General features: G+C 34.7%; 1 protein-coding gene across 1 annotated transcript in view; it reads left to right on the forward strand.

Moving 5' to 3' along the window:
- COG6 (component of oligomeric golgi complex 6) overlaps positions 1-15,050 on the forward strand; it is a 52,387-nt gene that overhangs the window by 16,420 nt on the left and 20,917 nt on the right. The window contains exons 8-13 of the mRNA XM_051780473.1: positions 787-880; positions 4,505-4,633; positions 4,746-4,837; positions 8,301-8,365; positions 12,329-12,420; positions 14,076-14,193. Coding sequence (XP_051636433.1) covers positions 787-880; positions 4,505-4,633; positions 4,746-4,837; positions 8,301-8,365; positions 12,329-12,420; positions 14,076-14,193 — 590 coding nt within the window. The remainder of the gene's footprint in view (positions 1-786; positions 881-4,504; positions 4,634-4,745; positions 4,838-8,300; positions 8,366-12,328; positions 12,421-14,075; positions 14,194-15,050) is intronic.

The following is a 15,050-nucleotide window of genomic DNA, read 5'->3' on the forward strand; positions in this document are numbered from 1 at the left end:
TAAAAATAAAACCACCTCCTTTTAGCAGGATGCTCTTTTGACTGATATTAGGCAATTATTTTTTTTGCTTATGTACTCTGGATCTAGGCATCTGTGTTCAGTGTAACATCTTGATAGTGTGAAATGTAGATGCTTTTTTATTAGTTCTCTCTTCTCCAAAGACACTGACAGAAAGTTTTTTGGAAAAGAAAAATTAAAAACGGTGTACTGTGGTTTTTATATTCATTAGGTGTTCTTCAGAGGATGCTGAAACCTCATATAATAGTTGTGGTTTCACCCTAATAAAAAATCATAATTCTTATGCCAGCATTTGATTTAGTTTATATGATTTCCACATTCTTGCAGGGAATATACAAGAATCTGTAGTTAATGTGCTGAAAGGTAAAAAATAACAAAACCGAACAACAAAACAAACCCAAAGCTTGCTTAAATACTTACTCCCTTTTTTCTTAATAGTTTACCTGGAACGTGATAAACAGATCTAAAGGAACCCAACAGAATTCTGATGGTTGAATGATTCACCATTTGTATGTAGGCACAAAGAAATACTAAGCTTCCCGTAATCATTATTATTGTTGAAATTTGTGAGGGACATGCATTTTATAGTACTGCTTGCAGGGGAATTTAGTTATATTTAACACTAACTACCCTGGGTAGCATATTCTAAAGGCTTCAGTTCAAAGTCAAAAGCCTTTGAGGTTTTAACTAATTTTCTTGTTTTACAGCTTATTATAAAATGTATTATAGTGTAAAGAATGTGCTTTTATCTGTGTTGATATTTTATAGATGAATGCAGGACATTGACACAAGAATCATGTGACATTTCTCCAGTTCTCGCTCAAGCCATGGAAGCCTTACAAGATAGACCAGTCCTGTACAAGTAAGTAAATGTTTGCAATTATCTCTAAGAGAAATTTTGAGCTTATAAAATTTAAAGATGGGCATGAATTTCGGTGCCAAGGCAGTTTAGTCCTGTGTCAAATTTAAAAAAAAAAACTCAAACATAAAAATATAGAAAAAAATCATATTTCAACTGCTTTAAATTTTAGAAGTCTTTTTGACATAATTATGGTACAGTAAATGTCATCAGCCTTTTTCCAACTCACTGGTTTCTAATTAAAGTAAATTGTCAGACTGTTTTTATTTTAACCTAAATGAATTGTGAATTTCTGCTGTGCTCATTCTAAGGGTTTTTGTGAAGTAAAAAATGCTGTCCAAAACGTGTGATTATCTCATTTAAATTCCTAAAGTGAAAAATTGCTAAGGGCTGATTAGCTCTTACTGAAGTGCCTCTGGTAGTATGAATGGAGTTGTCCAGTTGTCTATTAAAAACTACTACATATTGGCCTCTAAAGTGTAGAGATACTTGTGTATCTGTAAAATACTACTAGTCTTCAGAATTTGCTGCAGGGACTTTATTAAATATGGTACTTAGTAGAAACAACCACGAGGTGGCACTGTAAGAACTGTTTTTATTAGAGTGACTATACCTGAAGAGGTGGTACTTAAACTTCTTTACTCTTTAGGGTTTGTTTTGTTTGTTTTGGTTTGGGGTTTTTTTAATGCATTCATCACATTTTGCAACTATTGCAAATTAATTTCAGCCACAGGTATCCAGGACAGCAGAGTACTGGGCAGTCTTGCAAAGGCTGCTCTTGTCTTTAAATGGTGTCAGATGTGTAAAGGTGTATGTATGTTACACTGTAAATCTCTGTGGAGCTCCTCACAGGAAAAATGCATTGTGGAAGTGGACCTTAAAAATTCTGTCATTATGAGAGGAAGCACAGATCTTGACATGCTCAGTCAGCTCTGCTAGTTCATGTGAGGGAGAAGTGATGTCACTTGACGTCCCCAGCTGTTGGATGTGGTGCCATAGTTGGAGATTGCAGAGTCCTTTCTTGCATTCTCTCCTCCACACCCTTTCACAGCTGCAAAAGATCAGTTACAACTGTGTTCACAACATTTTATAGGATTCTTTTTAGATACAGTTTTATTTTCCATAATAAATGTTTTGTAGAATTATGATACTTTGAAACTTCATAAAATCATTGTTTTGCTTTCTTAACGTTTCTGGGAAAAAAGAAAAAGCATCTTCTATGTAAATCCACAGCTGGCTAGTTTAAAATGAATCTGCAAAAGAGAATTTATTTTTCTTCTGACACTTCTCTCAAAAACAACAGCAGTAGTAATAACAAAGGTAGAACTTGATAGGTAAGACCTTTCTTCTGCCAGAAAGGCAAAAGTAAACGTTACACACAGCCACATGTCTCTCATCATAGAGTATCATATTTAACTACTTGCTAAAGCAGTATTATCAAAATTGCAGTACTGATGCTTTACATTTTAAATCTCAAGATGTAGTTTATTCCTTTCCAAAAGAGTTTGTGTACCTTTAAATAACTAATGAACTGCTGAGTTCAAAATGTAAAAATTAAGTCACAGAACAAAGTAATTTTAAATTATTTTTTGGTTTATGCATATAAGCATTGGTGGGTAAACTGGACAGTTTTCCTCCAAATCACTGCCCTTTCATCTGATAAAGATTGTGATTCATTTGGGTGAAAATGAGTAAGATGGAGAAGGGCAGGAGTTTAGAAACAAATCCACAAATTCTTATTTTCTTATATTGACTTATGTCTTGTCAACTAAAAGTGTCAGAAAGAATGTACCATGGATGGACTTTTGGGAACTGCAGTCAGTAGGTGTCTGAAAGAAACATTTCAGTTTGGTTTTCATCTCCTGGCTCTAACAGAAAAACTGTTTCATAGAAAATGCAAGGAGACATAGCTCAAAGTAGTGTTCCTTTTCCATCATGCATTCAGGTTTTCAAGGTCTTTTTCTATCTTTTCTTTCCTCAGTGATCATTACTGTGTTTTTTAAAAGTTGAAGCTGGGTTGAAAAGAATCCAAATGTTTTTTTCTTTACTGAACATGAGTATGTGTAATAACACAGTAGTAAATACTGTGTTCTAGTGTAAATAGTAGTTATTACTGAATTTTTAAGATGCAGGATTTTGTAATGGTTATATGCTGTTCTACTGAGAGCAAAAGGAAAATTTATAGTTTCCTTTTTAAAACAAAATTATCATTATTGACTGCTGTTTTCAAAACTAATTACAATATCACAAGATCTGTTTCACTGCTGTATTTTTAATGATCTGTTGTATAGCTGTTCATTGGAGGGGGGAAAAAAAAGTGTAGCTGGTTTCTACAGACACTGGAGATTTTTAACTCCAATACTACTCCTCCTGGACAGCGGGCTGTTGTCAGATCCCAGATCTCTTCCACTCTTAATTGCATTATTTTTGAAAGTAGTAATTTATTAAACTTTTTTCATTAGGTTTTTTTTTATTAATTGCAGGTATTTACTTCCCGAGTTAACATGTACAGTGTATAAAGAAAAAGGTTTAAACAGACATTTCCAGATTCTTCAGTGTGCCTTTCCCCCCCCTTCAAATAATAACGTAGATTAAAAAGAACAAAACTAAAGGTTTCCTTGGACTTTTTGTAGAAGAGTAGAAATCTAATGGAACAGTTTTGAAACAGTATATTATATTCTTCTATATTTTATTCTCCACCTCTGTTAAATGTGAATGTAGTACTTGTTTATCTTCAGTCAGTGATAATAACTTTTTATTATTATTATTAATATTTTATTTTTGTTCATCTACTAGATGTCATTGGTAAGGGACAACATGCTTACTCTTTGACATTTTTTCAGTTATGTTGGAAAAATAAACTGTAATATATATTTTCTTTTTTTCCTTTGTAATTTACATGTGTTGTTCAAAATGCTTAAATTAATTTAAAAAAAGAAATAGAAGTGTTCTGTGGCTTGCAAAAATCCTACTTCTAAGCAAATATAACAGGAACATTAGCAGTGCTAATTTCCCATCCTTTACTTGCTATCATGCTTCAATGCCAACAGGAGGGTAGCCTGCTCCAGAAATGAGCCATGTGTAAGTTTTTGGTACCTCCTCTGCCACCAGCAAGCCATTTGAGATTACACGCTCTGGGCTGTAATTGTTCATCCATTAAATATGCAGCTAAGACTCATTTGATTTAAAGCAGTGAGCTATTATCAAATGAAAATAACTTTGTTTGCTACTTATTAATCATGTGATAGCCTAGAAGAAGGAAGAAACCTTGTGTTGCAGTGCAGTAAATTGCTGCTTCTGTCAGTCAGCTGGACCGTATGCAAACAGGAGTCCCAAATCTGTCAAAGCTGCTTATGTGTATAAAAATGGAAAAAGTGCTTTTTCATTTTATTTATTTATTTATTTTGTTTGGGGTAAGGGAACAGCTAGGTCAAGGAAAAGCTGTGTTTTTAGATCTGTTTAGAGGAGTCAAGAAAATCAGATGGTTTTGAATGTTTTATAGTAAAGCATTGATGCAAGATTTCTAGAACTATAACAGTGGTTACTTGTATTAACTGTAAAGTTGAACTGATCAACTATGATGAGGTAAACTGGTTTTTCTTAACCCATTTTCATGTTTAATAACAGATACACATTGGATGAGTTTGGGACAGCAAGGAGGAGTGCTGTGGTCCGTGGCTTTATAGATGCTCTTACTAGAGGAGGTCTGGGAGGTACTCCCCGCCCTATTGAAATGCACTCGCATGATCCTCTGAGGTATAGTACTCCAAAAATATATATGAAGTAGTCTTTTTTTTTGTCTGTTGCCATTTTGACTCAATGACACCATAAACTACTGATTTACACAAAAATTTCTGTCTTTATGTAGGTATGTAGGAGACATGCTGGCCTGGTTGCATCAAGCTACAGCTTCCGAAAAAGAACACCTAGAAGCTATGTTAAAGCTTGTAACTGTTCAAGGTAGTACTAGTGTCATGGTTTGAGTTTTAAAACATAAATTGGGAAGTGATAGAAAGTAAATCTGTCATAAGTCAGAAGCGTGATTAATTTCTTAGACTGGGCTTCGGTTACAAGTCTGAGCTTAAATTTTCCTGGGAATCTCAGAGTAGCTGGTGGTTGCATTTTTCTAAAAGAACACCCTTAATAAAGAAGAGTATTTAAAAATGCACTCATTTTATTTCACTGTACTTATAATGGATTTACATTAAATTTACAAAGGGACATTTTAGAGTGTAGTTGAGAGTTCAAAAGTTGTTTGCAATGTATATGACTACATATCTTCTTGAAAAGATTGTCATTGCTTATTGTTATGTTGAAGATTCCTGTTATACCATACTCTTTTGTTTAGTTATTTTTTTTAAATATCATTCCTTGTTCCTTTAGGTCTCTTCCTTCTAGGCTACAAGTAAAGTGGAATTTTCATCTGTCATATAACATCATTACAGGTTTATGGAGGTCAAAGTAGGCTACTCACAGATATGTGAAGCTTTTTAATATCAAATTTCTCCTTCATTAACAGAACTGCAGACTCTCATGCTTAGTCTTCAGCCCCTTTGCTTTAAGTAGATTGTGCCTATACTTAAAAGACCTCCTTATCCAACAGAAGCCATAGTATGACTTACCACCATATATTCAGACAAAGACATTTTTAATAAGTTATGCATGGGTACTCAGTTGTAACAAACTCATTGTCAGAACTTACATTTGATCTGCATCTGGTGAGCTCTTCAGATTACGCGTCTCAATTAATCCTTCCCTGGGATTTAAAGTGAATATGTATTCTAATTTTCCTTCTTGCTGTAAGTATTAATTTACTTTCCTAACTAATGGTATATGGAAAAGGAGACTGTTTAGGAACTGTTGTAAATCATACTGGAGGAATGCTGTTGTTTTTTGACTACAGTTACAGTGTACCATAGAAGGGAATTTAATATTGTTTGCTGACAGTATCTTGGGGAGACAGGAAAGCAGGCCTCATGGCGGTTTCACAGTAAAGAAAAAGACGTGAGAATTCTTTGTAGACGACTGACTGATGCTTCTGCTGTAACTGGGGAGTCCTTCAGGAAAAGCTGGCACCATGGAGCATGTTACTGTGTCTGGTTCTTCTGTGGATTGTGCTACTGCTGCTGCACAGGCCTGCCCTTCGTTTTGAAATTCTCATACCTCTGTGTAGGGCTTTGTTTAACTATTAAGTTCCTTGACCTTCTGGCAGGATGTCAGGCTGAGATGCTATGACCATGTAATTAGATATATTTAGAGCATTTTGTCCACAGAGCAAGATACTGGATAATACAGGGAATATAAATGTTTGGGAGGAAAATTTTCAAAAAAAAATCATCAGACCAAAACTTCTTTTCCGAAGAGACTGGTATAAACAAGAGATTCAATATTTCTGTCTGAAGGCAAAATACATTTTCCTAAGCTTTGCAGGAAAGGGTTTGCTATCACTGTTGTACAAAATGATGAAACTATGTAGCCCATAATCAGAGTATTCAAGACTGACTTTTAAAAAGTTTTAAAACGTTAAGTTTGCAAATGTTAACTGTTTAAAATTAATCTGACCAAAAATGCTGTTAAGATTTTAAGCACAGAAAACACATTCAGAAAAGTTTAACTATTTTGCTGGAAAAGGATGAAGCATCTGGTTTTCATCTTTGGAGCTTAGGTTTTCTGCTAGAAGGAGACTTCCAGTCTTACAGAGAACTTGTACTTGAAAGGAAGGGAGAACTGCAGGCATTTTGAGATGCAGTATAAAACCATTTTTCATGGAGTTACAGGAACCCAGATGGAGAACAGAAACTAAGTGAAGTCCAAGAAAGATTTCTCCTTTTATAGAAGGATACACAGAGAAAGATTATATATGGTGTAGCAAGCAGTCAGAAGCGTATCTTCAGTTATGAACCATTTTCTAAAAGTTATTTTGGGTCTCTAAGAATTGTTTATTCTGTAATTCTTTTATGTCAAACTTGCACCAGTTATATAACCCATTCTGCTGGAAGATTTCACTGGTTGTGGAATCCAAATATTCTAATTGGACATGAAAATATATGCGAAGGCACAAGCATGTGGTACACCAAGATTGTTATTCCATGTCCTTTGGTATTCGAACTTGTATATTTTTGGAGCTAAAAATTTCATACCCAACAACTTGTTTTTAAGTCAATCTGGTCTAAATACACTATTGCAAATATGTGCTAGGTGCTTGTTATGTTGATGAACAGTAAAAGTGTGACTGTTCCTACTAAAAAATGTGTAAATTGTTAGGGGGTATGTGAGAGCTAGCCATTATATCGGAGAGCATGCATGTTGTGGTTTGTAATCTTGCTTTCTGCCTTGATAACAGTACTCAATTATATTAACCTATTTTTATTACCTTACCAATTTAGTATGTTAAAATTCTTAGAGCCACCATGCTGAATTCAGTTGTTACTGCTTATGTGGCTTTTGACGAAGCTTCGTGTAAAGAGGCATTGGCACAGATCTCTGATCTTTCATTATTTTTACTCTCAGAGGTAATCTCTCTTAGTCTGAAATAAGCAAAATATAGTTTCAGGTCACCTGATTTCTGTCACATGTCACAGTCAGTTTGTTTACTTTCATTGCATGGGTCCCATCTGAAGATGAACTCCTGTTGACAAGTTTTAAATTAGAATTAAAGTATTGCTTTCTCCATAAATCTATTCTGAGTTGTTACTGAAGTGAGAGCTTGAAGATCTGTTGCTTTCAGTTTGATTGATTTATGACAGTACTGGTTGCCATGCAACAATTCATTTGTGTTTCATGATAAGATAGGCAATATTCTCTCTTATATGTAGTTCTGTGAAAGACGAGTTTCAATTGCTGCTGGGGAGGAAGCGTTTGCTAATGCTGCAGCACGCAGCAGTGTGGAGGTATACGTGTCACTTAATTTGTAACAGTGCCATGAGTGTGTCAGTATCAAACACTGACAGACATGTATTTGCTGTTCAGGCCTTTCAAAATGGTATGTACTGTTGCTCCCTGAGCATCTTACTGGCCTGGTTGGTTTTTTTGGGTTTTTTTTTTTTTTTTCTTCCTAGTTTAATTTCATGAAGTGCTAATATTGAACCTTACTGTGACAGCTTCTTGCTAGATCATTTATTCCTCCCCTTGCTGCTTCTCCCTCTTTTCCTCTTACTGCTTCTCCCTCAAATCTATGTTTCATTAGAAAGCAATTGAATAGCAAAAGGTAATGACTCCAGGACTGTTTTGTCATGCAGCTATTTCTTAATGGCTAGATTTGAAGTACAGTGGAGGTGTTTTCTAGTTGTGTGGAGAAAAGAACATACAGTTCATAATGCTTTTTATGGAGGAGTACCTCCTACGTTTGCTTATTTGTTTTATAGTCTTGAAGAAAAGAGAATTACATTTGCATAATCTTAGCATGTGTTTGCATTAACTATAGGTGTGGAAGAAAATATTCAAGAAGTAGTTGGGCACATCACAGAAGGTGTCTGCAGGCCTCTGAAGGTGAAGTATTTTGTTTTCCTTAGCACTCTAAATGGAAAAGCACTTCTATCATGTTTTTTCAGAACTTGTGCCCCCATCTCTTCAACGTATTTTCATTGCCCTTGGCTGAGAGTTAGATTCTCAACTTCTGAAGAGTTTTATGATTCTCAGATTAAAGATTCCTTAAGCTCATAGATACCTGGTTTAAAATAGTCATGTAGTGAGAGATACTAGGATATTAAATTTGTGTCTTGATTTGTTTTACTTTTCCTAGGTTGAGGAGTGCTTATGTACAAAAATTTAACTTTGGGATAAGTATATGGGAAAGGTAGTAGTGAGTCATATGAAAAATCAATTTAATTTAGTACCTTATTTTTCATAGTGATCATTACCGTATGCTTAGAGAATAGTATATAGGCTATGCAGGTGTGTCATGATACTTCTGTAGGATAGTTTCCTTGCCTGTTCATGAATATACTAAGGACTTACTGAGCTTATTTCTGTCTTTCTACCTAATAGACCTCAATAGATTTTTCTTGCATGAATTGATACAAAATGTTGTTATCCACTACATTTCCTGCAGGACGGAAGTGAACAGTTTAACTCCGCTGTTTGAAAAGTCAACTCTTTTGTGGTTTGTTTTTTTGTTTGTTTAGTAACTCCAGCTCTTGTATTTGAAAGAGACCATGAAAAATTGTTTCCTAATTACCATCTTTATGCTACCCTGATTTTGTTGTATTTTTGTCACATCCCTCTGTAGTTGTCTTTTTTTCCAAGTTACAGCCTTTGTAAGTTTAGGGGATGCATTTGATAGAAATCATTAAGATGATCCATTAAATGATTGACAGACTTATTTACTGGATATGCTTCACATAAACACTAAAATAATCGAGGTAAGGAAGCTGATACCAGTAATTGCCTGACTGTGCAGTGTATAAATCCAAGTGCTTTTAAAATAAAATCTACTATGCTAAGTACTATTACAGTAAAGTTCTCTTAGAATGCTGTAGCTATAACAACTTTGTCCAGCTGACAAGAACTTAGTCCCTGATGTAAACAGGTGGTTTCTGGATACTATATGTAAGTTTCTGATAGAAAAAGATAAAGTTTATAGAGAGGTAAAAATCAAAAAAGTGCCATTAAGAATGTCACAGGATTACAGAAGAGTCGATGTGTCCAGATGACTTTTGAATACTTCCAAAAACAGAGGCTCCACAGCCTCTCTGGGCAACTTATGTCACTGCTTAGTCACCTGCACAGTAAAAAAAAAAAAGTGTTTCCTGATGTTCAGACAGAACCTCCTGTGTTTCAATTTTGTGCCTGTTGCCATAGAATTATGACCATCCTTCACAGCCTTTAGTGTTTGACATGTTGGAAAACACCTGTCACAACAAACAATCACCACAGCTTTGTTTTCTTGTAAGATTTTTGCCAAACTTTGTGTTCTTCTTGCATGCTTTAGTTCTGTTAATACTGAATGCTGATGTTTGAGCTCAGTATTTCTGTGCATTCCAATGAAGTAATTAGGAATAGAATGAAACCTTTGTGTAAGTAAGAGGGAGTTTTGGTTTTGATCTGAGATTTTTATACTTGAGGTTTTTATAGTTCAGTACAGAATATTTTCCATTTTGATTGCCAGACTCTTTATACTTGTGTGCTTCTACTCTCTGTAGAAACATCCTCTGAAATATTGTTGTCAATTAGTTACTATGCTAATAAAAATAATTTAAAAAAAACTAAGAGAAAAATTAAAGACTTCCCATTGTATTCTGTATTTTAATAGAATGCAACTTGTGTTAATTCACTGCCATTTTAGACTTCCCACTGTAAAATATGGAGCACTTATTGTTTCCCCTGGGGAAAGAAAAAATTCATACAATGCAGATAGATAATTGCAAGCCACCATGTTGAGAGTAACAACAAAAATAGACCCAATTTGAAGCAATCTTTTCTACAATACATTGTTCTTTCTGAAGATTGTCCACAATAAGAAAAATAGATTCACTGATTTCAGGGAAACCACTCTGTGTTGTAGTTGTGTGGCACCACAATACACTGCTTTTCTAGTGTATTTCTGCTGATGTTTGTAAATCTGTCACTTTGAGTTGATACTGAAGTATAGAGTAGTTCAATAAAAGCGTAGTCATAGAATTTCCACAAGCACTTTTAAATACTTAGAGAATTATGTAGCATTTTCATACTAGTTTATGCCTTTCAGTGTGAATGTACAATATAATATAGTTTTCTTACTTTTGAAGAAGGGTAATGGTTACATGCAGTATAAACTGTCTACATTTCTCATTGATAGTTGGTTTGTGTTTTAGGCATTCAGGTGAATCCTCAATACTCCCCAGTGGTAGATCTTACTACAGGCCTCTCATTTCAGATGGAAGTAGGAGAATCCCAAAAAAGTATGAATTAAATTTGTCATCTTTACCGTAACACTTTAGATGAGTTCAAAACAAAATGTTTCTGATGCCTTACATAGACATCAGATAGTCTTTTTGGTCAGCTAACAACAGGATGCATAGGGTGAAGAAATTATAAGAGCTGCAAGTCCAGGGCTTCCCTGAACAGGTTAAGTTGAGTCACTTAAAAATTTTGATTCTCCAGTGCAGTGAAGACTTCTGTGTGGGAAGCAGCAGTTCTTCTTTTCCTGCTTTATTTTTTTAATTCTTATTTTTGTTTTATGACCCTAAAATATTTATTTTTTCCTTTCCTTCTGCCTCTTCTTTTTCTATTTTTTAATTATTTGCTTTATTTTTAGCTATTGTTTTTTTTTTTTTTTTAGTCAATATTTTGATTTTCCTCTTTTTTCCCTGGATGCTGTATTCCTTTTTGCTGTACAACTAGAATATACTCAGCATCCATGCCCAAATGACCTTTCAGGTAACATTGGAGACAAGTATTTGTATATATACCTTTGTATATACAGACACATTGAAGGGCAAAGTTGACCTTTGTATGTTGAAATAAACTTAGTGCATTGACCATCGCAAATAAGGGTTAAAAAGTATTATTTGGTTTTGGTCTGTCTATTAAATGCAAGGGGAGAGGATTGAGGAAGCATAATCTTAGTTGGTTCTCCCTGCAGCTGCCTCTGAGAAGAAGGCACCGCAGCACATTGTGTTCTGTTGAACAGCAAATAACTTGGGAGAGCGAGTGTTGGCTGGTGATTTGTGTGTAGCTCTTTCACACACAGGCACGTGGGAAGCAGTGCAGTGATAAGTCACTATCTATTCTGTTTCATAAGTGCACAAAGGTTGACCCTGGGGCAGCCTTTTATGAGTGGGTTGAGAATGTGTGTACCATGGAGACGGAGACAAGACATCAACTGTCCAAATCAGCACTGTTTTGGGCTGTGTAGCCACTATCTCCTGGTTGAGATAAATAGTCAACAGTCACTATTTATGTTATAAATAAATGTTATAAGTGTTACAAACAGTCTACTATGATTAAATTCTGGTAGGAGATATATAGAATCTCCTTTAAGTGAAGAAGAGAATTCATCCAGATGAAATTTTGTTTTTTGGGTAAAATGCCTAATATTTTGATGTTCTGAATTGCTGCATGATGTGAACGATCTACTGTTGTAGTGTAATGATTTTGCAGCATTGCAACTGTTCCTGCTATTTGGTGCTGGGGAAGATTCCAGTATGTCCTGGATCCATCAAATGATCTCATTATTTTTAAATTTTCAATAACAAATTGCAGCAGAAATCTCTAGGGAAATGGGATTTTTTTTGAAGGCTTTTTGGTTTGTGGGGTTTTTTTTAAGAATGCATACACCTGCTTCTTTTCTACCCAGATCCTTGGCAACCCAGAAGCACTTTGGTTCAAGTCGAATGTTATAGTTAACAAGGCATTCTCTTTTTAAACTTATTTCTGGTTGAATTTATTTTTTGAAAATCAGACATGTATTGCAAGAGGTTGGCTTTTTGTAATTTGTGACCTGAAGGATGCTTGTATTTGTTAATGCTGCAGGTTAGAATTGAACAGGTGATTGTTGCTGAGCCAGGAGCAGTTTTACTGTACAAGATTTCTAATCTTCTCAAGTTCTACCACCATACAATCAGGTATGCAAAATTACAAAGTATGTTAAAAATACCTTTTTTCCCTAATAGTATTTGTAAAGATTAATCTACTAAAAATAGTACTTTTGTGACTTAGTTTTTGCTCTGTACTGTAACAAATACTATCAAGGAGAAATACATGTGATATCAATCAGATACCATTTACTCGTTGTCATTCCTCAATTCTTACCAAATCTTGCTTTGGAATATAGCATCAATTTGCACAGAAACTGTTTCTTCATTGTTCTGTGTAGATTCAAATAGTATACAAAAAAGACTCTACAAAACATTTAAGATTACAGAGTCAAGTCCCCTTGGAGAAAATGTTAGAATTATTTCTAGAACTTCAATTTTTCTTTTTTTCTTTTAAACAACTGTGTTTTGATAACTTTTTTTTTAAGTATGCACTTTCATTTTTCTATTGGGAAGATGTTTGCCTCATTCCTTACCTCACTGTTGAAGGTGCACCAATCACCTTCCAATCTTCCAGATGCCACTATGAATAGAGAAAATAATGGAGAAAAACCAGAGCTGCTGTTTTCATACATTGTGGCATATGCAGTAGTTTATGTTGGTTAGAAGCAGAATTAGCAGAAAAATCTTCCTCCACAGCCCTGGACTGAACTTCAGAGAATTTGAATCATTACTACTGCTATTTGAGCTTCTCTGTCTGAAAAGACATTTAGATATTGGGCAGACTGGGACAAGTGGTTCTTGGGCACCTCCCACCCTATTTAAAATTCTCAATTGTGATGGCACTACAGGTCTATGGTAGAACACATATAAGACCTATTCCTAATTTTACTGTCCAAAAACCTTGAAATATTTTTGTTGTCATTTTTCTGTCTCCAAAGTTAGTGTTTCCCTGTGGTTATAAAGCTTGATGCAGTTGAAAATGTGATGTTAAAATGGAAGGTCTTAGGCAGTCTTTTGGTCTTCTTAACAACACATTGTTTAAAGACCACTGAAGTACCTTCTACCAGCTGAATAATTTTCTCTGTATAAAGTGCACCTCACTAATGAAGGGAAAAAGCAGTTTGAGAAATGATCTATTAAATACAATATTAGAACCTGAAAATCAGGTTTAAATTAGTCCTGTTATGACACAGTGAATTTCAGTGCCATTTTGTAGCTTAAAGTACATTTACTTCAGACACAGGGAGAGTATAGCTGTGAGAGGAGCACAGTCGTGTAGTGCCATTGAAGATTTAAGGGATATTTCTGCTAAGTGTGATAGCTTGACACTAAGAATAGCAAGGCATGAATTCTTACATCTCAGTAGAAGCAAGATAGTGCTATCCCTAAAGGAGAGTATGATAGGATACTTGTTAACCCTTTTTTCTTCATCTAATCTGTTTTCTATAACAGAAGTAGATTTACAGCATAACAAAACAGAAATCCAGTAACTCTTAGGATTCTACAAAAAAGTTTGTGCAAGTTTGACAGCATGTATTTAGTATCTGCTTAATGACATAATTGATAATGCTTGTTCTTACAGTCAACTTACCTCTCAGACAATATGGAGAACTGTTACCTGCAATTATTTGTTGTAAATTTTCAACTTTGAAAATTATTTATTTGAAATGATGTTTAAGTATGTGACTCTGCCATGTTGTTCTCCCTTCAGAATTATTAAGTAATCTTAATTTTGTTTTCAGTGGTATTGTAGGAAACAGTGCAGCCACACTGTTGACAACAATTGAAGAAATGCATTTGTTGAGCAAGAAAATATTCTTTAATAGCCTGAGTCTTCACGCAAGTAAACTGATGGACAAGGTTTGTTTCAAAATCATACAGCTTTCATGTTTCAAAATGCACTTACATTTCCCGTTTGCCTAGTAAGATTACTAAATAAATTGGTGTTTTATATGTCAGCTTTTCCCAAAGTTGAAGTTTTGTAGTTTCAATATTTTAGCTATTGAACTACATTAAAAACTTGCTGTATGTTTTAATTCTGTTAATAGTGGGGAGTTGGTGGGTGTTTGGCTAAAATACTACTGTTAGCAGTATTTACTTGCAGAGCAATTTACATATTTTTTAAATCTATGAGCAACAAAAAGAGGAAATTTGCTCAAGTACAATAGAGCAAGGTCAAGTGATTGAGCTAGATAATTTGTATTACTGCATTATCAGATTAGTAGTTAATTGCTCATGTACTTAATTCCTTTTTTGAAGTTGTAGGGTATATCCCAAAATGGTAAGCTAAGTAAAAACAAAATTTGGGCTTTTATAAAAGTAGTTTTACCACATGAACATTGCTGTAACATTTGTAAATGCATTTCTAAATTGTTTCTACTTAACCTGAAAGAAAAATGCAAAAAATACATAGATTTACAGAAGCTATTCTTTGTGCAAAACCTTGTAATTTTCTGACCATTCAGTCAGATTTTCTGAGTTTTGTCAGTGTTGTTCTGTGGTCCCAAACTAGTTTTCTCATTCAGCACAACTTGTCTCTGGTCCCAATTTCCTGTCTTTCTGCAGGGGCTGAGGAATGACTTCCTCAAAGAAACAGTTGTTCCTCCTTTTCTTCTCTCCCATATATCCCAGTGACTCCTTTCAGTGGTTTTATTCGTTCAGTGGGTTACACCCACAGTCCACACTACTAAAGTTGACTTAGTACATTGTTGCTGTGG

This window comes from Manacus candei, unplaced genomic scaffold (genome assembly GCF_025592945.1).
Source record: "Manacus candei isolate 608988 ecotype Guabito, Panama unplaced genomic scaffold, ASM2559294v1 h1tg000014l, whole genome shotgun sequence".
Lineage (NCBI taxonomy): Eukaryota > Metazoa > Chordata > Aves > Passeriformes > Pipridae > Manacus > Manacus candei.